This window comes from Mesoplodon bidens, assembly GCF_964165515.1.
Source record: "Mesoplodon bidens genome assembly, chromosome: 1".
Lineage (NCBI taxonomy): Eukaryota > Metazoa > Chordata > Mammalia > Artiodactyla > Ziphiidae > Mesoplodon > Mesoplodon bidens.
Window position 1 is genome coordinate 33,560,190 of NC_138176.1, and position 23,914 is coordinate 33,584,103.

Genomic DNA, 23,914 nt, shown 5'->3' on the forward strand with positions numbered 1-23,914 from the left:
GAGCCCAGCATCCTTTCTGAGCTTCAAATTCCTTATCTATAAAATAAGAGTTCCTAACTTCTAGCTCCAGGGGCCTGGGTATTAAGAATAAAAATGAGGTGCTCATTATGAAATGCTGAGCATGGACCCTCAGATCCAGGTAAACAGAGGGCTTTAAAAACCCGTAGCTGTTATGATTATATTTGTGGCTTGGTTTGCTCTTGGCTGCAGGGGACGTCACCCCAAGCACACTGATCACATGTCCCACCTGCTTGTCTTCTCTGGGCTGCTGCCGTCAGTTCTGGGATGGGAAACTGGGTGGGGCTTAGACTGCCGGTGGGCAGTGAGGGTCTCAGTGTCTGCAGCTGAGCAGAACTTTGAAAGGTCTCCACTGGCACACAGGAGGTGACATTCAAGGTGAACCTCAAGGTGCAGAGGATTTCCCCAAGCTAGGAAAGGGGGAGCGTGCATTTCTGGCCGAAGGCCTTGCAGGAACCAAGGCCTGAATGTCGGAAAGTATCTGATGTGCTGAAGGGGTTGTGAGGAGACCGTCATGGAGGGCAGGGGCAGGAGGGAACTGCAGCTGGAAAAGGGCTGGGACCTGTGGCTGAAGTGCCTGGAGTCTGGGATGAGTTGCCCAGGCTTTGTCCCTGGGTAGCTCCTGGTTACTGGGACTTGTTTGTTGGTTTGCTTTTAATCATCAGGAAGGTCAGTTTGTTCATTTGAATATAACCACTTATGCCAACATACAGGCCATCTCACTTACTAAAAATGATATTCCTAATGTACATTTGGGGGAACTTGATTCCAAGTTCAATTTGTTTCCTCATGGAAATGATAATATGTATGATTGACTTCCCAGACTAAACCCTGATATTTTTATTTTTCAAAATAGAAGTGAATTATTTGCAAAGCAGAAGTAGAGACACAGATGTAGAGAACAAGTGTATGGATACCAAGGGGGAAGGGGGTGTGGGAGGAATTGGGAGATTGGGATTGACATATATACACTATTGATACTATGTATAAAATAGACAGCTAATGAGAACATACTGTATAGCACAGGGACCTCTGCTTAATGCACTGTGGTGACCTAAATGGGCAGTAAATCCAAAAAAGAGGGGATATATGTATATGTATAGCTGATTCATTTTGCTGTACAGTAGAAACTAACACAACATTGTAAAGCAACTATACACCAATAAAAATTAATCTAAAAAACAAAAACAAAAATAGGGACTTCCCTGGTGGTCCAGTGGGTAAGACTCTGTGCTCCCAATACAGAGGGCCCAGGTTTGATCCCTGGTCGGAGAACTAGATCCCTCATGCATGCCACAACTAAGAAAGATCCCGCTTGCTGCGACGAAGACCCGGTGCAGCCAAAATAAATAAATAAATATAATAATAAAAATGTAATTTAAACATTAAAAACAAACAAACAAAAAAATAAAATAGAAGTGAAATACAGTATATTTAAAGTGGAGGGTTTTAGAAAATCACGTTGCTTTGTCCTGTTTTGTTCTCTGTCCTGCTCCCTGGGGCTTTTTCAGCCAGATGGGGGTCTAGAGGGTGCTCTCCGGATACAGACTGAGGGCTGGGGTGGAGAAGGGTCAGAACGAAGGCCAGGAGAGCGGTCAGGGGACCAGGTCATCGCCACAACCAGAACACAGGAGCCTCTGCTGGGGACCCTGAGCTGGGGGGAGGCCCGGCATGGCTTCCATGGCAGCTGCGGTGGGGTGGGGTGAAGGGAGGTGTCCCAGAGCCTGAGGTTTCTGTCCTGGCTGTCTGACAGCTCTCATCCGCGATGGACAGGGATGCGTTTGAGCGGCCTTGGAATGGTGGATAAGCCTTTGTCAGGCAGGAGATGCCATTTTCAGGGAATTAAGGAGATTTTTTTTTTTTTTAAATGTCAGAAGTGAAGCCAAGCCAGGAAGCCAGAGAATTTACAGAGCTCACAGCGCACTTCCCATCCCAAACAGCTTTTGCGTTCTCCCTGCCACAGAGCATTTTTGGAACTCAGCTACGACGCCCTGGGGCCCCTCTTCAAGCCTGAGAAAGCCCAGCAGGGCCAGCACTTTGCACCAGGTGGGACTCAGGAATGGGTGGCGAGACATGATCACAAGCCTCGGGCTTTCTTGCTTTCTTTCTTTCTTTCAGAATGCGATGTTGGTGCTTCCAAAGCTGTGGTGAATGGTTTGGTACCGGGCAGCAATGGGCAAGACAGAGGTAAGGCTCTTGAAGGGAGACTTGGCATTTCTAGAAGGATCAGGACCCAGGCCACCTGCCTGTTGGAAACAGTCACTGGTCTAATTAGGCCGTGACCTGGAGACCTGTTCCTATGCTTTCTGAGAATCAGGAGTCTGAGGCTGCCGTTTCCCACTGTGAGGTGATGTATTAAAAACTGTCCCTAGCTCACAGGATGCTGTGAACCACAGACCCCAAATACACGGGCAGAGTCCTCGTGTGTATGGCATTTATCAGCCTGCAGTCTCTCTTACCCAGCATTTCACCTTCACCTGTGATAAATAGTGACACATTCACCATCCTGACCCTGAGGCAAGAGCCTAAATTGCTGAAATAAATTATTTTGGTGACATTAGTTTCATGCGCATCCTCTCAGATTTTCAATTTTTAAAATTTTATGACAAAAGATGTAAGTGTGAAATGAATGATGGATAAGATGACCTTTGAGGTCCCATCTCTCATCCAGAACAGCCAGTCATCAGGCTTCCCATGTCACTTTGCAGTGTGAGGAAATAGGGGCTCGGGTCCTGGTCTGCTGCTGGTAAACAGAAACCTCTTGGGAGGTCCTTTGTCTTTATGGCTGTGAGTTTCCTTATCTAGAAAATGAGGGAATTTGATGATCTGCAGTATTTTTTCCTGCTTCAGATTCAGGTTCCAGTGATTCTATCAGTGCTCATCCCACAAGTCATATGGTATGAAAGAGGGAGGGCAAAAGTCCTGTCATTGGGCATTTAAGTCAAAATGGACCCTCCCTCAAAGAAAACGCTTACAAAGTTTGACATATTTGGACTTTGTCTGTAACTACCATCTGGGTCAGCCAAGTATTCATTTTGAGACAAGGCAAAGTGTAAAGGCAGAAAGAAAGAACAACCAGGAGGGAAGGCATAGAGAGCAGGAGAGATGGGGAGCCTGGGGCCGGTTGGTTGGGAGGTGTCCTGCTGTTGTCCTGTCTTCCGTGTCTCCCTGCCTGGCCGCTCTTCTCCACGCCTGGTGTGAGGCTGTATTCTCGGGGTCTTGGACAACCTTGGCCAATTCACTTAGGGAATGTTGAAGGGCGGTGCCTGCAGAGGAGTGTTTAAGCATCTGATGAGGAGCACGGGGAGACGAGGGTGTCTGAATGCTCACCGTCAAGCCCAGCCCTGTGAATTCATTGGCAGAAGAGACCTCAGAGGTGGGCGGGCAGGGTGGCCCGTTCCCTTCGCTCCTTGATAAGACCCACCTTTGGTTGGAAAGAGGAAGCAGATGCAACCTGGAGTCACCAGGGTGGCCTGGGGTGGTCACTAAACCAGGTGCCAGGACAGCTGGGTTCCAGTCTCGGCCTCTTCACTTGAGCACTGGACGACTCCGACCAGCTCTCTTGCTTCTTCCTCTGAAAATGGTAACAAAACCCTCCCACCCAATCTCCCAGGTGGCCCTCAGGAGCGGTCAGCAGGATTGCTGTGAAAGCATGCTTGTATCTTAACACGTGCGGGATTGTTATCATCAACTCAGTTCTTGGCAGCTGGATGACTGCCACGGCCCTTGTTTGTTTGTTTGTTTTTGCGGTACGCGGGCCTCCCACCGCTGCGGGCCTCTCCCGCTGCGGAGCACAGGCCCCGGACGCGCAGGCCCAGCGGCCACGCCCCACAGGCCCAGCCACTCCGCGGCACGTGGGACCCTCCCGGACCGGGGCACGAACCCGCATCCCCTGCATCGGCAGGCGGACCCCCAACCACTGCGCCACCAGGGAAGCCCCGCCATGGCCCTTGTGACATGGCAGCCTGATGGACCGGAAGGTGAACTACCCATCTCCGAGCTGCCTCCCCCCCTCCTGTCCCCCTGACAGGCTCGTCAGCATGATGCTGATGCAGCCGTGACAGTCTTGCTTCCCAAACAGCCCTATCCCCCAAGGTATGACGTGGATCTGGGGCCATAAGAACTCCGGGTGTTGCTCAAGGGTGACATTGACACCATAGGCTTGTTGTGAGAAGGAGGGTTTGGGACTATGCCCACCATTGAGATTCCAGAATCTGGGTAGGCAGGGGGCCTAGATAAGCATGAGCATCCGGGACTCGAGGACAGCAGCCTTCACCCACATCCCAGGCAGTGTCCCAGCGCTCAGAGCTCAGCTGGTGTCAGCATCCTGGGCCTTGTGCTTGGGTGCTGCCCAGAGTCTTGAGCAGGCACTTGGACACTTGACACCCTCTTGCCCAGGGAAGGATGGGTTTAAGTAGACCATCTGCTGCCCAACAGATGGGGCCTCTGATTTGCTCAGGGCCAGAGAGCTGTGGTTGTCAGAACAGGCACAAGACCCCAGGAGTTACGATCCTGGAGAAGCAGCTGTGATGGCTGAAAGGACCAGGCAGCTCCCACATTGGTTCCCTGTCCTTCCTCCCCTCCTCTGGAGTTACGGGAGCCCTAACTCTCCTCCTCGGAGCCTCCCCCCAGCATAGACACCCTAGCCTTCTCCCAGGGGGCCCCTTGGACCCTGCGTGCTCTCCCCTTCCTCTATTTGCCAGGCCATCTGCGTCTCTGTAAATCTCTTTGTCTAGCAAGATCCTGGTGTGGCAGGCGGCACAGACACTGATCAGCTGCATCTGGGGGACGGTCGTGGGAGGGTTCTGGTGACTTGGTACGGGACTCTAAAGAGCGAAAGCAGGTTATTTTAAGTTACTGCATCCACCGCTCTTCCTATTGTTCTTTTGGTGTGGGTGACTTCCTCCTATTGTCCCTGCCCGGTTCCTCCACTGCCTGAGTGTTTCCCAAATGTTTTTTCTGGATGCACCATTTACCCTTTTGTGTTTGCAGCAACTGCCAACCCTATACGTGCACGCTCTATTTCTGCTGTTAAAATAATCCCTGTGAAGACAGTGAAAAGTTCTTCAGGCCTAGTACTCCCTCCAGGTATCTCTCCTTGGGTTGGTTTCTTTTTATTTTATTTTTAATTGTTAGCAGACCATGCATGATCCTTTCTTCTTTCCTTCTAACAAAGACCTGGAGGCTTAATCCTTGCATGGTTAGGAGCCACTCCCGTGTGTGTGTGTGTGTGTGTGTGTGTGTGTGTGTGTGTGTGTGTGTGTGTGTGTGTGTGTGTGTGTGTGTGTGTGTGTGTGTGTGTTGCTGTGAGCCACCGGCAAGTGTGGAGAGGAACTGACAGGTGCCTTGCCCCTCCCCCTTAAGGAGAAGTTCAGTCCAGAGGTTGAATGTTGATTCCAGCTGGTGTAGGTCTGAGCCACATGGGTGACTTAGGCTCCCCTTAGAGGTTCCAGCTCCCAAGACTTTATTTAAAACTCCACTGTCCCCAAGAACTAATGTGGCTGCACAGGGAATCTCTGAATTGGGCTGAACTTGAAGCAGCTCCCTTAGATGCCAAACCTGGCTGCGTCTCTGTGATGCTGGCAGGACCGTTTCCCTGAGCACTCCGTCCTCTGCCCCGAACCTCACCAGCAGTCACTTCCTGCCTCTCCTCTCCAAGGAAGGGGGTGCAGGTCAGACGTCAGCTCTGGCTCATAGCTTCCTTCTGTACAAAATGAGACGAGTGAGGCCCGGGTGGCTCTTTATCCCACTGGTGGTTCTTTCAGGAGTTGGGCCAATCTGGCTGTGCATCCAGGACACTATGGATAGGCTGGGTTTGTCACTTTGCCCCTCACCCTTTGGCAAAGACCATGACTTTGCCCCTCACCCTTTTGAAAAGACCGTGAATCAATTTTGCCAATAGTTCTGTGACATCAGTCACTTATCCTCTTCTGGGGTTGGACGAGTGAGATGCTCTCCAAGGCCGCCGCCCGCTCTACCATACATTGTGGGTTTTTTGGTTTTTGTTTTTTTTGTTTTTGTTTTTTGTTTTTTTTGCGGTACGCGGGCCTCTCACTGTTGTGGCCTCTCCCGTTGCGGAGCACAGGCTCCAGACACGCAGGCTCAGCGGCCACGGCTCATGGGCCTAGCTGCTCCACGGTATGTGGGATCTTCCCGGACCGGGGCATGAACCCGTGTCCCCTGCATCGGCAGGCGGACTCTCAACCACTGCGCCACCAGGGAAGCCCCCATACATTGCGTTTTTGTGCTTCGCTTTCAGTGCAGGAGGTGCTGACGGCAGATCTGTCCTCTTCTGTAACGCTAATGATCGTTCTGTCTGAGCTGCCAGAAAGGGGGCTGCCAGAGTGGAAAGGAGGAGCAAAGAGGCTTGGCTTCTCTTGGCCCTGGCACAGGAATGGGCATGAGTTGGACATCTGAGCCCACATCCTGCCCGATGCCCCCCTTAAACTTTACCCATAATCCCAGTCATGACAATGTGAGGTCCAGGATCCAGGCTGTGCTGTGAGCAACTTGAAAAACTGTGGAATTCAGTTCAGCTCAGCTGTACAGAGAGAAACATTCAGCACGTGTACCTCCTAGGGCTGTGTGGCCTGTGTGGCTTTCTTGCTTCCCATTACTGATTTTCCTGGAGGATGAACATCCAGATCTTTTGAAGCCTATTTTGAAATCCTTCTCCATGCAGTTCTGAAAGATACCCTGGGTCTGTTATTAGGCCATTGTGAACTGTAGGAGAGGTCAGGGCCCAGGGAAGGCTCAGCTGGAAGTGCAGCGGACAGTGTTCCTTGAAGGATTTAGCGTTTCTAGTCATTTTCTTTGGTGTGAATTTTCTTCATTAAGTTTAGAATGTGAGGCTCTGGCCCTTGATCTTTCTCCCCAGGCAGCATATCCTGTCTCACCACTGCAGGGGGTTTGGCTTGCTGATACAAGGAGATTGTCTTTTGCTTTTCCGCTGGGGGGGCTGCACGGAGCAGTGATTCTCTACAGAACCGCCACCTAATTCCCTGTGCTGTCAACTTGCTCTTTTTTAAGAAGGATGATGTGGGAGCTTGAGAAATCTTTCATAAATTCTTTCTCGAACTGAGCCTTACTAATTGGTCAGAAGTCTGCTCACCAACCTAAACTTCATTTAATAAAAGGAATCAACCCGCTTTGATTTGGAAATGTTTGCAGCTGACATTGTAACGCATTCATTGACTCAGAACTCACTGTTGCCTCCATTTCCTCCTAACCTCATGATGGGTGGTAAACCTCTGAAAATGTGATTTGTCCCTCTTCACCATCCACAGGTTAATTTTCATTGACCGTCAGGCTTTGCCTGTCTGTAACCAGGTTCATCTCATTCCCCAGCTGTACCAAGTTGCTGGCTGACTGTCGCTTTCATCCTCCAGGAGTCTGGGACTCAGTCTTCCCTCTTGGGTCTTTCCTTTTCAGACACGGATCCTACAAAAATCTGCACTGGGAAGGGAGCGGTGACTCTCCGGGCCTCGTCCTCCTACAGGGAGATCCCAAGCGGTAGCCCTGTGAGCTCTCGGGAAACCCCGCAAGAGGAAAGGAAACCAGGTGCGCTACCTTGGAGACCAGGGGAAGGGTGGGAATCTGCCTACCGATTCTCCCAGGGGCCCCTGGCACTGTCCGCTCCTTCTCGTCTCTGTGGTGGGTGGTGATCACTGCCCTAAACTGACAGGTACCCACTTGCTTCAGGCAAAGGCACGGCAGCGACCACTTTACTCTAGCTTTTGACGGAACGCGTGAGCAGTCTGCGGCTCTGCAGACTAGTTTAGGAGGATGGAGATGGCTTAGGGGCCTGGGGAGGGAGTGGTGGGATGGCCTCCAGGCTTGGCTTCTCTGAGCCCATCCCCACTTCTAGGAGCTCAGCTGTGACCATCCAGGCGGGGCTGGGGCTGGGGAAGAAGCCAAGGGAGACTGAAAAGTGCAGGCGGCCGAATGGCCTCAGCTCCCAGAAAGCAGGGAGGCATCCTGAGGGAGCAGGATCAGGAGAGCATGTCTAAGGCCAACGCGAAAGCCCCCGCCCCTCGGGAAACCCGGGCGCCTGGAGCACGGTGCTGAGGTGGACACCTTGGACTTTGGGATTGGCACATGGGGTTCATGTCCTGCTTCCACCACCTGTTGGCTGTGCAGCCTTGGATGAGATGGCTGCTCTCTCTCAACCCTGGTGAGCCCACCTGTCGGATCAGGTTGATAACTGTACCTGCCTCGCCGTGTCATTGTGAGGATCATGTATGTCAAGGGTTTTGCATTGAGGTTTTGCATTTTCGACAAGTTCCCAGGTCATGCTGATGCTTCTGGTCCAAGGACCACACTTGAGAGCTACTGCCATAGGGGATGGGAGTTTTCTCCCATCTTGAAGGAAGGAAATGGAGAGAAAATGAATTGGAGTGATGACCGACCACTTCCTTGGGACCAGAGACAGGCAAGCTCTTCTGGTACAGTTGGGAATGGTGTGTTGTGATAAGATGGAATTATACAGGATGGAGATGGTCAGTACCCAGCATCCTGGAAACTTGACTTTCTTTCTGTTCCCTGCCAACTGTAACAGGTACCAAGGCAGATGCCCAAGGACGAGGCCAGGCTAGGGTTTGAGCACCAGCCCCATTCTGGTAACGTCAGTCCCTGTGGAAAGCTGCTTTTTCCCTAGGCTCAGGGGAAAGCATGAGTGGCCTCCAGCACTATTAGGTTGAAAGTAGCTGCTTGGCTCTGTTTTCTTGAACCCATACCTGCCTCTTTCCCTACTGCACTTTGCCACTCTGGTCTCCAGGAGAGGTGGAGCCACTGGGAAGATCCATCTCCCAAGCTGGAGGACCTCTGGGAAAGAGAGACTCCTAAGGGATAATTTAAAGAGAAAGACCATACCTACAGCCCCGTGGCCCGATAAAATGACCTCTCAACCTCCCGGCCCTTCCTCTGGTGGTGAATGGGAGGAGAGGGAGCCTTGAGCTCCCCCTGGTGGTCACAAGGTGCCACTAACATAGAGCCCCAATGTTATTCTTTACCTTGCTGTCTGTAGGTTTGCGCTCCAGTGCAGTGATTTGAGCACTTAAGGAAGCTCTCTCTAGTCCCCAGATAATTCTATATCGTACAGATTTATAACAGGTAATTTGGATTAAAAAAAAGATCTTGTTTTAAATTGAAAATACTCTGAAGGATTGGGGGATGGCTATCAGTCATTCACACCTTACAGTAAATTAATCTTTGTAGGTTATTTTTCTCCAGATAAAGAGGTCATTGAATCCAAATCAGCAGACATTCATTCTGCATCATATAGGTGCCAGGCATCACTGGGACTCAACAGGAATTGTGACGAGAAGGGAAGAAAAGGGAGAGAAATTTTGGTGCATCATGTGAGCACAAGAGGCAGTTTGCTCCAACCAGAGAGTCAGGTGTGGAGCCCCAGTCCACTGTCATGCTTTCTGACCACACGTATGTCACACCTCTGAAGCACGTATGAAGTATGAGGGACTTGGGAAAGATGGTTTTCAAGCCTTTCTAGTTCCAGTATGCTCTGCGAACTTGGGAAGTTTGGGAATTAACCTGACACAAACGGAACCCTATTCACTGGGGACACATTCAGGATTGTACACTAGGCCAGTGTGGGTGGAAAGGAACAAGCTGGGGTTGAGTAGAGGTGGGGGGAAATTACACTGATTAGGTGTACAGCTGGCTGGAATGAGTTAACACTGGAGGTGAGGATAAAAGAGGATGCACCTCCAGAGGTGGGACATTCAGGACCAGAGACCTTGTTCTCTTACCCTCCTGGTCATTGGCCAGCATCCTGCTGGCCCTTGACTCTGGCTGGGTCCATGTGGCTCCCCAGCCCTCCTTATCCCTGCCTACTTCCTCCATCTGAGCCTCTGGATGACAGCTTGCTGGCCCACACCAAGCCTCTGAGACTTGACCAGCCTCATGAAAACGGTTTTCAGCAGCATTTGCCGGCAGCTGTGCTAGCCTGGCCTGGGACCCCAAGTGTGAGGCAGGGAGCCTTGCTTGGCTCTTGCCAAGGATTGGGTGCGCTTCCTTTTCCCAGTGTCTTCACAGATAGTGGGTGTCAGATAGCGTCCAGGTCTCTCCCCTACCACCAGGGCCAGCATCTGTGCCCCAGCTGCTCTGGCTGTCTCCTCTCTGCCTAGCTCCCTGGCTTTACCACATTCCTCCATCCCTGTAGATCTCCAAGTTGCTGATCATCTGCCTGAACTGGAAGCTTCGGTCTCACGTTACTGCCCAGCACCTGTGGCCTGATTTCTTTCCCCATATGGCCCCTTGACACCCGCATTTCAGAGGTGGCCCCTATTTCCAGTCCTTGCTCCAGCTCCCTTACCCTGTGAGAGGTGGTCTCGCTCTCAAGTCACACAGTCCTCTCTCAAGGCTCAGCTCTACCACTTACTGTCTTGGTAATATGGGCAAATTAACCTTGGAGAGCTTCACTTTCCCCATCTGTAAACTGGAGATGACCTTAATCGAGTTGCTGGGATGCAGTGAACTCTTCCATCTCAAGATATAGCACAGAGTCAGGCATGTACAAGGTGCTCTTGAATGGAAACCATTCTAGTTTCTGCCGGTCAGGAGGCCACTTAAAGACTTGCAGTAATTTCTCGTAGAGGCTGTGAGGGTCTAGGCCCAGCGTGGTGGTCGTGGGAATGGAGAGCAGGGGCCAAGCGAGAGGTGTATTTGGAGAGTGGAATGGCAGGGCCTGGCAGAGTGTTTAAGGAGTGCGGAGAGGTAGGGCTCCATGCTGAGCAGGAGGCGCCTTCCCTGCTTGACTAGGAGAATAGATGTGGCACTCATGGAGATGCTGGATTTATGAGGGGAGTTGGAAGGAATGTTGGATTCCATTTCTTGACGTGTTGAGTTTCTTGGCAAGAGAAGGACTTCTAGGAGGAATTTTCTAACAGGCATTTGGAAATTTGGAATCCAGGGTGTGGATCTGGGAGCCATTGGCATCCAAGTGAACATGGGGAGGGTGGAGATGCTCTCTGAGGTGGAGTGAGAGACGGAGCCCTCGGAGTTGCCCAGTTTAAACCCAACCTCCAGGCTCCTGCCCTCAGCGGTAGCTTGACTCTGGATCCCTGACCACCCTCCTAATCTCTGAATGTAGACCTAGGTTTGGGGATCTGAACCATCTGGAAAGAGCTACAGTAATCTTAATGCTGATTCCCGGCCTCCAAGAGAGGCCTCTTATTCCTGCTTCCTGGTATAATAGCTTGGCCAGGTTTGGGTAATGGCCCTGTTGGTTCAGGTGTGACTCCACCTGTGTCCCCAGGTCACGGTGATCTTACTCAAGAGGAGACAGGGAGCCTGAACTGGTGGTGGGCGCTGTACGAAGCTTCCTGTCTGGTATGGCCTGGAGACCATCAATCCCTGTGTTCTGACTCAAAAGCCAAAGTTCAGTTCGACACTTACACCTTATTCTGTGCCAGTTGACTCCCATCCTTCCTGTCTGATTCTTGACTGCAAAGTTAGCTATGGATGTAAAGATTCTTGGACGTACAATCAACTCATTTCCTCACATGTGCTCTCCAGAAATGAGAGTAGCAAAAAGATAAGAAAATTGACATTAAAATAGTTAAGACATTCCCTACCCCCATTAACTAAGAGTCTTTTTCGTGAGCTCATGTTGAGAAAAGGGGGCCAAATGAGAAACAGTTGGAGGCAAAAGTCCCCACAAGAGAAGACTCTCACTGTGACACCAACTGCAAGGTCAGGGGATTCCCACAACCACTCTCAGGTTTGATAATTTAGTAGCAGGACTCAAAGAACCCATTGAAAGCTGTTAAGGAAACGTGGAGTTGGTGTGGTCCCTCTCCTGTGGAGTCAGGACATGTTAGTTCCCAGCACCGTGTGTGAGAACATGCTCAGAGCAGTGCCAACCATGAAGGTCCTACAAGCTGTGGTGTCCATGGTTTTCACTGGGGCTCTATTCCATAGGTGTTATCCACTGCCCAAGTGGTTCATCTCACTCTCCAGTCCGTTAGGAGGTTGAGCTCAAAGGCCCCCAACCTAAGTCACGTTATTGGTTTAGCACAAAGACAGTCCTATCAGGATGACATTCCAAGGGCTTAGAGATTAACTCCTGGAAGCCAGAGGGCAAAGGCCAGACCTCCTTTTGGGGAAGAGTAAATTCTTCACCACACAGCATGAATAAAAATTAAACAAGGTATGGAACGCCCTTAGACCCACTTTTAACACCTTTCCTCTAACTCTTGGATTCTCTACCAGGAAACACAGATCTAACTCAATGAAAAGTGTCCTGAGATCCCAAGAAGTGATCAGCAAAACAAGCTTACAACAGACCAAAATGAAATTAGCACAGAGTGAGATAAAGGAAAATAAGTAAGCTGTGACCACAGGCCAGAAAAGATTGTATATAAAGAATAGATGGAGGAAAAGATAAGGCAAAATAAATTAAACTTCTCATGGAAAGGCTTGGTCTCCTCAGGGCTGCAAAACCTCTTGAGGGACCCAGCTTTCTAAGGCCCTCCTCCACCGTGGGAGCTCTGAGCTAACATTTATTGAGAGAAGCATTTTGACGGTCTCCCTAACCAAGAGTGAATAATTGATAATCAAGTACATAAAATTTCACCTGCCGCCCTCAGACACAAATGGCCCTGGGCTGCTACCAACCTTCAAGGTTCAGAAGACCAGGTAACAGATGAAGGAGGATGAAACGTCAGAAATGCGGCTCTTTTAAATAAGAAAGGAGTGTTCTGAGGAGTCCTGGGAACTGCCTTTTTGGGGACAGGGTAAGGGGAACAGTTTTAAAGACTTGGAATGAGAAGGAAAAGTGGGTTGATTCCCGAGGATATTATGTTCTTAAGGCTATTTATCAAATGGCAGAAGTCGACTGCTCTAATTGCTGTGTCTGGGAAATTTTTTTTTCCCCTTAGGCTTTGGATCCCGATCTTACTAAGCACATACTTTATGCCACATACTTCCACTTAGTCCTCATGACGAGAGGGAAAATTTCTCATTTCACAGATGAGGCTATGTCCCTTGCTGCAGGATATGCAGTGAGCAAAACAGGATTCAAACTAGGCTGTCTGATGCCACAATGACAGTCCCTCTATGATACCTAAGGGTTTTGGAGAAACAGACTCACCACAGCTTTCCACGATACATCTGTGTGCAAACATCACCTAAATAGAACCAACCTGGCCAAAGAGCAGACAAAATAACACGCCTCCACATCCATGTACAAAGTTCACATCCTTTATTGATAGCCCCTCATCAGAACCTGTTGACATAGAGAACAAGCGTATGGACACCAAGGGCGGGGGGGAAGCGGGGGCGGGAGTGGTAATGAATTGGGAGATTGGGACATACACTAATATGTATAAAATAGATAACTAATTAGAACCTGCTGTATAAAAAAAATTTTTTTTAAAGAACCTATTGACATTTAGTACGTGTCTGTAAATCAAATAAATTTGATAGAATGACTTGACAAAACTGGACTAGAAATAACCTAGGAAGGAAGACGAGATAGTAAAAGTGATAGATACAGGGGAGGAAGGAGAAACATTGCCACAGTGTGTCACCTGGTATCTGAAGGCCTGCGGGTGCAAGGAAATCTTGGGGCCAGGATCTGGATGGATGCACTAGTGAGTGTTAAAATGGTCACTTTTCCTGCTGTATAGCACAAGGAAGTCTTCTCAATACTCTGTAATGACGTATATGGGAAAAGAACCCGAAAAAGAGTGGAAATAAGTGTATGTATAACTGGTTCACTTTGCTCTATAGCAGAAACTAACACAACATTGTGAATCAACTCCAGTAAAAATTTTTTAAAAACGGTCACTTTTAGGACACGTCACGTACCTGACCTCAGCAACCCTGTGAGGTGTACGTGGGATAAGGATTATATTTTATAGATGGAAACAGTGAAATTTAGGGTGATTAGCAGCTTGTCCTTGATTGCACGAGCTGGTATGTCGCAGTAATGTGAGTAAAAATCAAGTCCTGTAAATTTCCCAGCCATGTGGTTGGGACAAGAAGACAGACATCCAGGAATTGTCCCTAAGGGAGTGGCAGAAATGTGACGGCCGACCTGCTAAAAGAATGTACAACTGAAACAGGTTATAAAAACCTCGTTTTAGAGGAGGACGAAATTTGCAAAAATGGATATGGTTTCTCAGAGTAAGGACTTTTTTTTTTTTTTTTTTTTGCAGTACGCGGGCCTCTCATGGTTGTGGCCTCTCCCGTTGCGGAGCACAGGCTCCGGACATGCAGGCTCAGTGGCCATGGCTCACGGGCCCAGCCACTCCACAGCATGTGGGATCTTCCCGGACCGGGGCATGAACCCGTGTCCCCTGCATCGGCAGGCGGACTCTCAACCACTGCGCCACCAGGGAAGCCCTAAGGATGTTTTTGAGTGTACATTATTATGTCAGTGATTCTCAAAGTGAGCTTTGGGTTATGGACCAGCAGCCTTACTATAACTTGGAGACATGTTAGAAATGCAAATTCTCAAGCCTCACTTCTCCTCTGAGTCAAAAACTCTGGGGATGGGGCCCTGTGATCTGTGTTTTAACAAGCACTCCTGGTGACTCCGATGCAGATAGACTGCTGTACATGGACGCACATCACATGAAACCTTTTCCCCTGCCTGGCCTTTTGCTCTGACACCCTTTGGCTTCTGCCACCTCCCTGGAATGTAGCCTCTGCTTTGTGGCAGATGGCAGGGTTGGTGGCCGTGGGTGGTGGACAGAGTGCTGCACTTGATTCTGGAGACCTGGGCTGACTGCTTTATCACTTCCTGGCTGTGTGACTTTGGGCCAGTCAGTTGGCCTCTCTGTTTCTTCATCCATGAAGCAGAGTGATTACCTACCTCACAGACTTGTGTACACTGAATTAAATACTAAATATATGCAAAAGTGGCCAACAGCGTCTGGCACTTAGAAAGATGTTCCATCCGGAAAGCCCATCTCTGATCCCTGAGGAACCCACATTGAAATGGAGCCTTGGGCTGTGAGAGCTGCAGTGCTTTATTCCCCTCTTTATATAGGGTGAGACAAGGAGGCAACCAGAGAGGAGGAGGAGGAAATTAAGGGATTGGCTCCATGAGGGGCTGGCAGACTGTGGCGCTTGGGCCTAATCTGGCCTATGCTTGTTTTTGTACAGCCCGTTAACAAGGGATGGGGTGTGTGTGTGTGTGTGTATATATATACACACACATATATTTGTGTGTATATATATATAATTTTTTTTGGTTTGCCTTTAATTAGACAGCTCTTATGCTTTTAAAAGTGGAATCAATCAGAAGGCAAGGGTGTAGGGGAATAATTTTCCAATACTTTTCTTGTAAACTCAAATTCTTCTTTGGAATAAAGCAGGCTTTGGTTTACTGTTCACAAGGTTACTTCTGAGTTGCAAAAGAAATTTCCCTCTTCAATCTGGGCTGCCACAATTGGCCAGTAAAGCATGAGGACGCTTTTTCTGGCATCTGGGTTTTTATATTTTAAGGGTTGAAAGAAAAATCAAAGAATGTACTATGTGAAAATTACATGAAATTCAAACTCCAGTTTCCACAAATAAAGGTTTATTGGAACACAGCCACCCTCGTTCACTTGATATTGTTTGCGGCTGCTTTTGTGCTACAACAGCAGAGTTGAATAGTTGTTACTGAGCCCATATGGCCGTCAAAGCCTAAAGTATTTGCTAACTGGCCCTTTACAGAAAAGGTTTGCTAACCCCCTACATGGAAGATAGAGAATAGAGGCAAGAGATGATGCAGAAGATGGTGGTAAATAACAAACATTGCTGAGCTCTGCCAGTTACCGTTCTAAGCATCTCTCATGCATTATATCTTTTAATTCTTAAAACAACATGTATGAAGCAGGCATATCGTTACCCCCATTCTTCATATGGGAAAACTGAGGCTTTTTACTTGCCCAGGGCCACAGAGCCCATAGGTGGAGGAGCCAGGATTTGAATTGAGGTCCAGCTGCCTTCCCAGCCAAACTTGTGACTACTGCACCGTCCTGCCTCGCGGTGCTGGTCAGGTTAGGAGAGGTTTAGGGTCTCTGAGCTGCTCCAGGCAATGGATGGAGGGCAGGGTGGCAGCTGGCTGAAGTGGGGGGACAAGGGTGCCTTGTAGTATGATGAAAACTCAGGGTGATTAGATTTTGAAATGTTTATGTAGCTCGTTTCATGGAAAGAAGAAAAGCAGGCAGGGAGGAAAAAAAGCCCTTATCACAGCAGATACCTTGGGGCTTAAATCATGTTCTCCCCTTTGCGCAGCACCAACAGCCATGGAAAAAGTGCTTATCGATGTCTCCCTCTCCGGGTCTGTTAATTAGCCCAGGCTGCTGCTGAGGAGAGGTCATTCTGGGCCCACGTCAGGCTTATAAAAGGGGAATGCAAGTTAGTGAGTCAGGACTGGACAGGAGAGTTCTGTGGCCTTTTTGTCTGTAAAACAAGAATGTCAAGAACAATTGTTTCTTCATTACTGTGAATGTGAGCCTTGTGTTTTCAAAGGTCAGCGCCTGTGAGCACATCATGGTTTAGAGTGGGTTCCTATGGTAATTAGACCATCGTGACTGAGGGCATTTTGTGTCAGGCAACGGGGTGCTGGAGTTCCGTCTTTCTGTGCAGTGCGTGCTTGTTTCCTGCAAACGTAACCATTTCTGTTTTCCCCCCTTCTTGTTTTCATCCTTTCTGCACCCCACGTAGTTCTGGAGTCAGAGAATCCCTCAGCAGGTATGGTTTCTCATGCATCCTTTCTGTCCCTGCCTTCCACCAGGAACCCTTCAATTAGAGGGGAACCCTTCAATTAAGAAGGGAACCAGGGAGTGCTCCTGTGAGTGAGGCGCTTCTTCTTTTTTTCATCTCTCAGATGAGTGGAGGCTTCCTTCCAATGCTGATGCCAATGGAAACGCCCAGCCCTCTCCACTCGTTGCCAAGGGCTACCGAAGTGTGCATCCCAACCTTCCTTCCGACAAGCCTCAGGTAGGCGGGCGCCCAAGGGTGGGATGGGAACTGTTCTTGAGTTGTTTAGCTTGCACTTGTGACTTCCTGCTCGCCCAGCTGGATGATGGACTGGCTTCGGAGTCCCACTTTTGGCCAACTCTGAAAAAGCCCCGGGAAGACCAGAGTTAGGGAGAAGTTGGGGTCAAGGGAAGCAGATGTATGGGATGAGGCTGGTCTGTACCAGGGTATCAGAAGTATAAGCCCAATATTCTGTAGGTTTGAAACATGTGTGGAAATGTTCTGAAAGAGGGAATGCCAGGTGGGAAAAAGGTCTGAGCCTGTTTTATAAAAACTCTTTAGAGCATAATATTCAGAAGGCGACTGCACTCTTGTGTTTATTTCATTAATTTGCTCGTGTTGAGGCTGTAAGAGTTTCAGCAGCTCCGTCCTTACAGATTAAGATCAGGGGGCTGTGGCCAGCGCAGAATCCAGCAGCCTAGAAGCAGACGGAAATCAGAATGGCAGTACAGTGGGCTTTACACTGCCTAGCACTACCCTACAAAAGAAAGTGTACCCCACGTTGTACAACTTGCAGTGGGAATAATTTTGCTTAAGTTTTCCCCCTAAGTTGTTTTCCTCATCTTTCTTTCTTCCCTCTCCTGTTGCTACTTTGCCTTTTTTTTTTTTGGCTGCACTGTGCAGCTTATGGGATTTTAGTTCCCCAACTAGGGATCAAACTCAGGTCCTCAGCAGTGAGAGCGAGGGTCTTAACCACTGGACTGCCAGGGACTTCCCTACTTTGCCGTCTTGACGAAAGTAATAGACCCTGTTTTAATTCAGGCAATCTGTGAAGAGTGTTTTTATATAGCAGAGTAATATCCATGGAACAGAGGAATCCTTTCTTTTAAAAAGAGCTGCGCTGCTCAAAAAATTGCGGCAGAAGTGTGTTCCCTATGCAGTCCGCATGCCTTCCTTTTTCCCACCCCCCTTCTCCGATAATCCTCTGGGTTCTGCTCATGAGGACATAAAATTGCGCTCGTCCCTGGAATGAAATCAAGTCCGAGATGATGCCTTCCTTCCCCTCTGCAGACCCTTGTCTCCCAGGCTTAGAGGAGGTTGCTGAATCGTGTGCCAAGGCAGCACTACTCGGCCTCCCCGCCCCTACCATGGCCTGTCTCCCGTAGCTACTGCCACGTGCATGCAGGGCCGCTGGTCAGGGCCAGGAGCTGTGAATGGGCCTGGCCTCCTGAAGTCTTCATTAGACTCGGGATGTGGGAGGTCTGTTGTCTGGTAAATGGCCATAGTTTCCCTGTTTCTAAGACCTTTCCCAGCATCTAAGTCTGCTGCTGGTGGCAGGCACACTTCCTTCTTGGCGTTCTCCAGGTTGGATACAGTTGGCTCTATATCCAGGGTAGGGGATAGTTCTGATTAATTCAAGACAAGTGTAGAAGCACATCCTCTTCCACTATCAGGGACTTAGCCCAAAGGGTAGCTCAGTAATTCCTTTTGGCTTCTTAAATAGCTCTTCTACAGAGAGAATTTTAACAGCGTGTGAAGTAAATAAAAATCCCCTTTAAATACATGTACTTACAGCAACTTTACTGAGCGTTTGTTGTGTTTGGATCACTGTGTAAACATTGCCTTCAAGGAGTTTGTAAGTGTGAGCCTCATAACAAGGCTAATCATCCTGTAATATGGCCTACGAATAGTGTATGCATTTTCTCATCAGTCACTATCCGAGAATTTTCTTTTTACCTGGGTGTCTGAAAGGATACATGGCATATTGCTGATGTAAAGGTGTTATTCTGTATATTCAGTGTAAAATTGGCCATCCAGCTTTCAAGAGGCTTTAGGTCATAGATTCATTTTCTGAAAGCAAAAACGACTTCTTGTCTCTATAGCCATTGCCAGAGCTGTAAGTATACGCTGGCTTAGACAAAGCCAAGGTGGGCTGGGCTGCTGACTGCTCTGGCTTGGTTTCAGATGAAGACAGCTCTCAGACACCTGCAGGCCCAGCATCTCCTCCTAAGGATTGAGTCGGAGTCCGAGGACACATGGGCCAGAGGGGAATCCTATCTCCTGATGCTCCCACATCTGCCTTTCCTCCTGCTGCCCTGCTCTCCTCACCCCCAGCGACACGGAATCAGGGCTTTCCCCCTCTCTGACAGCATCATCTTGGGGATCCCCAGTGGGGGCAGGGATTGATAGTTTCTGGAACTGTACATACTAGGAACATGTCAGATTCTTCAAGCAGCCCCATTTTTGTCACCACCCCATCTTCTAAAAAGGTAAATGGAATTTCATTAGTAGCCAGCTGGGGAGGAATGCCAACTGCCTATATGGTTCCCACAATGTTTACAATAAAACAGAAAGTAGTTCCTTACACGTAAAGTGACTGTGCCTATCCCCCTCCCTCTCTAGAGCTAAAAGGAGCCCCGGGACAGGAAGGCCTTGGCTCTGAGCGCCTTGTCAACACTCTGGGGAAGCGTCCTCTCTACAGGGTCAGAGCCCTGGGAAGGCTCAGGCCTGATATAATGCAGCCCTGGCACCTTATATGGCCACAGCCAAATTAAGTTAAAAAGTCATTGAAACCGATTTCTATCTTTGGGCAAGAAGAAATCACATGTGGGACACTTGAGCTCGAAGTAAAAGTAAATTTGAGCCTAACTCAAAATTGCCTTTTACTTACCTCCCTGGCAACCATCATCAACTTACCCACGGCCCCTTTGGTGCATGCTTGGTCAAGTGCTTTGTTTCTAGAGAGCATCATTTTCATCTGTGCGTACACCCCAACCTCCAGCCTAAGTTCACTGAAACCAAGAGAGTACATCTGGATGGTTTTGCTCCTACTAATGACTGAAAATACATTTTGTATTTTTGGCTGGTACACATGGCCACACTCCACTGGCAGTGTCCTGGGCACCCTGTGGAAAGGATAGGTATCAAGTTAACCTAGTTTGCTGAGGGATGGGTTGTTTATTGTCTCTGGGTTGATATTCTAGTCCAGACTCATACTTTATTCTCACTTATTTACCCTCAACTAGCATCCCTTCCCCTTGCTGTCTGCACTCCACAAAAAATAAAAATAAAATACACATAGGCCCACACCCTTGCACCCTCCAGTTTGGGGTCACAATCCATTTGCCATTTATCAACCAAACTCTAATATACCTTACCTGTGCAATTTAGTGGAAGGTTCGCATTTTCTTCTCATACTGGGCTATCTTTAAAGATAGGGGCCAGTGAAGAAAATCTAGGTGTCTTAACTTAGGCTGCTATAAGACAGTATCAAAGACAGGTGATTTAATCAACAAACATTTATTTTCTCACAGCTCTGGAGGCTGGGAAGTCCAAGATCAAGGTGCCAGCCTGTTAGGTTCCTGGTTAGGGCTCTCTTCCTGTCATGTAGACAGCTGCCTTCTCACTGTGTCCTCACCTGGTGGAAAGAGAGGGCTCTGGTCTCTCTTCCTCTTCTTATAAGGACCCCTGTCCCATCATGGGGTCCCACCCTCATGACCTCATCTAATCCTGATTACCATCCACAGGCCCCATCTCCAAATGCCACCACTTGGGGTTAGGGGTTCAACTTGTGCATTTGAGGGGTCACACACCCAGTCCATAACATTAGGAAAATAAACTTCCCTTATCTTACTTGATTCCACGTCGAGCCACAGGTTGACAGGTGGCTGTTCTTGTAATGAGGATCATCTGGAGATTTACCCCATTTCCTGATCCTCTGCCTCGCTGAGAGCCAGGGAGGAGCGAGGGGCTGTGTTGAGGGAGAGGGAATGAGATGGGAACTACAGTTTTCTAGCTCTGAGCCTGGAACCAGAGCTTTGGGCTTAAACCATGAGCCTGAGGCTGATCACCCCCTTTTAGGATTGTCTCTGCCTGGTGGGCTGGATGGGAATGAGGAATGGTCTGGAATTTGGTGAACAGGCACAGTCCAATCCAGTCAGATGCTTCATTGCCTGGTCTCTCTTTGTTCTGGGTGCGTCAAAAATGGGAGACTGCATGCTTTTAATCTCATGCCTGTCTTCCTTCTAATAATTAGTTCCATCAAATTGTTTCCTCTGAGACAAGAGCACGTGTGGATTCTAAGTCCTTAGCATTCTCTTCTTGGTGAGTTTTCATTTGTTATGCTTATGGAACTGAGTGCTAAATCTTAGTGACTCAATTAAGACGGCTGCCTCCTGTGAACAACTAAGGATGATTCTTCCAGTTGTCCATTTCCTGAGGGAAAAGAATGGAAGACACTCAGGAGTTGGAGGGAACTTAAACTCTTAAAACTGAAGGTACAAAGAGGAAAATCTTTGAGGATTGGAGAAAACAGGGGCCTTTGGAGCTTCTTCTGCTGGCGTTTAACCCTTGGGCACCCTTCTTGGGTCAGGAGGTCTCAGAGGGTACAGGTCAACCCAGGACTCGTGTCAACCTGACTTAGCACCTGGGCTGAGCTCAGCCTCCCTGTGATGTAAAGGAGAGTCAGGCCTGCCTCTCCAGGTGAGTAGGATTCAGTCCTTGGCTTTACCGCAAGGAAAAATGTACGGGCCATGAGGCGTCTGAGCTGAGGATTTGCTTAAAAACGTGTCCAGAATTGTTTTTTCTTCAGGTCGCGTTGTGCTACTATTTCTAATGGTCATCCTTCTTTCCATTTCCCCTCCTCTTTCTTTCTTTTTATTGTGTCTTAAAAAATACTGCCAAAGGTCCTCTCTCCCCCATGCCCTCCTCTCCCTCAAGAGGACTGCTTTGCATGGCAGCCCCCCGGCACCCGCAGTTCCTTCAAGGACTCCCTTTACCTGAGCTCACCAAAGCCGTACGTCCCACCCGGCACCCCCAGCCAGCAGAGCCCCTCACGACCTCGGCCCGTCTCCGTCCCCCTGGCAGCCAGATCAGCGCCCAAAGGTGTGCTGTGTCCTGGGCCCTCACTTCCGGGTTCCACGCTCCCCAGTGCTTGGTCCCACCCCCAGCAGTGCTGTGCAGTTTATAGAGAGAATGTGAGCTCTAACCCACGTCATGAGGCAGTTGGGAATAAAAAGGTCAGCAGCTTATATGTACCTTGTTTATCCCGTAACATTCGCCCCGTGGCGTCGGCAGACCTCTCTGGTGTTGCACGTGACCCAGACAAAGGCACTCCCTTGGAAGCGGCGGGCACTCGAGCACGGGCTGCCAGCACTGCCTCCTGCACAGCCGGCGCGGGGAAGCCACCCCCTGCTCCTTCTCCTGGCCCTCCCAAGCTATTCTCTGACATCCGAAAGGATGCCGTTAGCCGTGGCGAGAGTCCTTCCCCAGGGACTCGGCCTTCGTCAGCAGACGCAGTGACACCACCTGTGCTAGGCCCCCAGGTTACCTCTGATCCCGAAAACCGGAAGAGAAAAGAACCTTACCTTTTGCAGCCCTGTTATCCAGCCAAGGCAAGGAATTAGGAATGTTTGTGTGTCTCCTGCACCGTCTCTTTCGAAAACTCATGCGCGCAGCTTGTTTGTTTTCTGGGCCGCCCTACCTCCTTTCCCTCGTGAATGGTGCTGCAGCTTGAGGCTCAAACCCTTCTGTCTCAACATCTCAGCACAGTCCTCCCTGTGTCTCCCCGCCTCTCTTTTCTGTAAATATGTAAGTATGCTGGAGCGTGGAATCCGTAGACTGATAATACGGTGAGCTATTATACGTTACATGTGTTCTGTAACAAGGTGCCAAAGAGATTGTATTTACTCCCAAGCTTTCGGGCTCTGCAAGCAGTTTTGGGGTTAAACACAGCCTGCCTGCCTGTTCTGTTGTTTTCTTTTTCTCAAGTGTTAAAAGGACTCAAAAATAGATGGGTGGAAAGTAAACTTGGATGGGGTTCCCTCTGTGTCATAGTGTCAGGAGGCCAACTGGCTAGCACTGACTGTCTCGTGTACTCTGAGGAAAGGGCACTGATTAAATATTTCTCAGCGTACATCACTGCATGTCCGCTCTCAGCTGTTTAAATATGGAATTCCTTCTTCCCTGCCGTACCCCTTTACGTAACGACCCCCTTATTTCCTACAGGATGCCACTTCCTCCAGCCCAGCCCAGCCTGAGGTAATAGTTGTCCCTCTCTACCTGGTTAACACTGACAGAGGGCACGAAGGCACTGACAGACCTCCAGCATCTCTGGGGCCCCACGGCCCCCCGGTCCCGGCGGCCGTCCCTGCCGGCTCACCTCTGACCTTGCCGACTCTAGACGATTTCATTCCCCCTCATCTGCAGAGGCGGTCTCACCACAGCCAGCCAGCCAGCACTCCTGGCTCCCTCCCCCCCGTTAGCCAGACACCGCCATCCTTCTCACCACCGCCTCCGCTGGTCCCTCCGGTCCCCGAGGGCCTCTGCAGAATCTCGGAGCCTGGCCTCACGGGAGCTGTTTCGAGTACCGTAAGCTTGCTAGATCCCCTTCCTCACAGCCTTCCTGAATGTCTGCTCCCGGCAGTAAAGAGAAAAAAAAAAAGAAAGAAAGAAAACCCAAAAAACCCTTTCTCACTCAAGTACTAAGTTCTGAGAGAGATGTTGGCTGCCCTGTGCTTGTGTGATGACGGGAACCGTGTTTGCTTTCACTAGAGCATGCCTCCCCTGTGTGTTCCGTGGGCCCCTTGTGGCTGTTCAGCAACCTCTCTAGACCCTCTTCCTCTCTGTCCTGTTTGGAATGCACATCTTCCTGCAGAGCAGACCACCTCTGTGGCCTTTCCTTTGGCTAGCTGTGCTCTTCGTAGGCCAGGCAGATGTAGTGCGGAGAGCGGAGGAAAGCTGAGGAATTGCGTGGAAAAGCCAACGGTAGGCATGGTGCTGTTTCTCTAACAGGGAGCAGGGAGGTTCTAGGGGAGGGAAAGATTCACTCGTGCTGATTTTGCAAGTAAGCAAACTCTCTTTTATATGCAGCAATGGCAGAGAGTGGGTTTAAAAAAAAGTTCAATTGAGCAAATGGATATACAAGCCTGGTACAAGCATTAACACTGTTTCCTCAAAA

General features: G+C 49.4%; 2 protein-coding genes across 15 annotated transcripts in view; both read left to right on the forward strand.

Moving 5' to 3' along the window:
* SORBS1 (sorbin and SH3 domain containing 1) overlaps positions 1–23,914 on the forward strand; it is a 244,009-nt gene that overhangs the window by 127,451 nt on the left and 92,644 nt on the right. For 6 of the 14 annotated variants that reach the window (XM_081253012.1, XM_081253014.1, XM_081253003.1 and 3 more), the window contains 5 exons: positions 2,137–2,205; positions 5,011–5,106; positions 7,450–7,578; positions 16,865–16,977; positions 22,963–23,325. In XM_081253012.1, the coding sequence (XP_081109138.1) occupies positions 2,137–2,205; positions 5,011–5,106; positions 7,450–7,578; positions 16,865–16,977; positions 22,963–23,325 (770 nt within the window). The remainder of the gene's footprint in view (positions 1–2,136; positions 2,206–5,010; positions 5,107–7,449; positions 7,579–16,864; positions 16,978–22,962; positions 23,326–23,914) is intronic. The other 8 variants (XM_081253016.1, XM_081253004.1, XM_081253006.1 and 5 more) reach the window with 3 other exon arrangements.
* LOC308619993 (uncharacterized protein) lies at positions 17,251–22,939 on the forward strand (the record flags this gene model as incomplete). Its single annotated transcript, XM_081239342.1, has 2 exons — positions 17,251–17,257; positions 21,676–22,939. 2 exons carry the CDS (start codon positions 17,251–17,253, stop codon positions 22,359–22,361), a joined length of 693 nt encoding a protein of 230 aa, XP_081095468.1. The 3' UTR covers positions 22,362–22,939.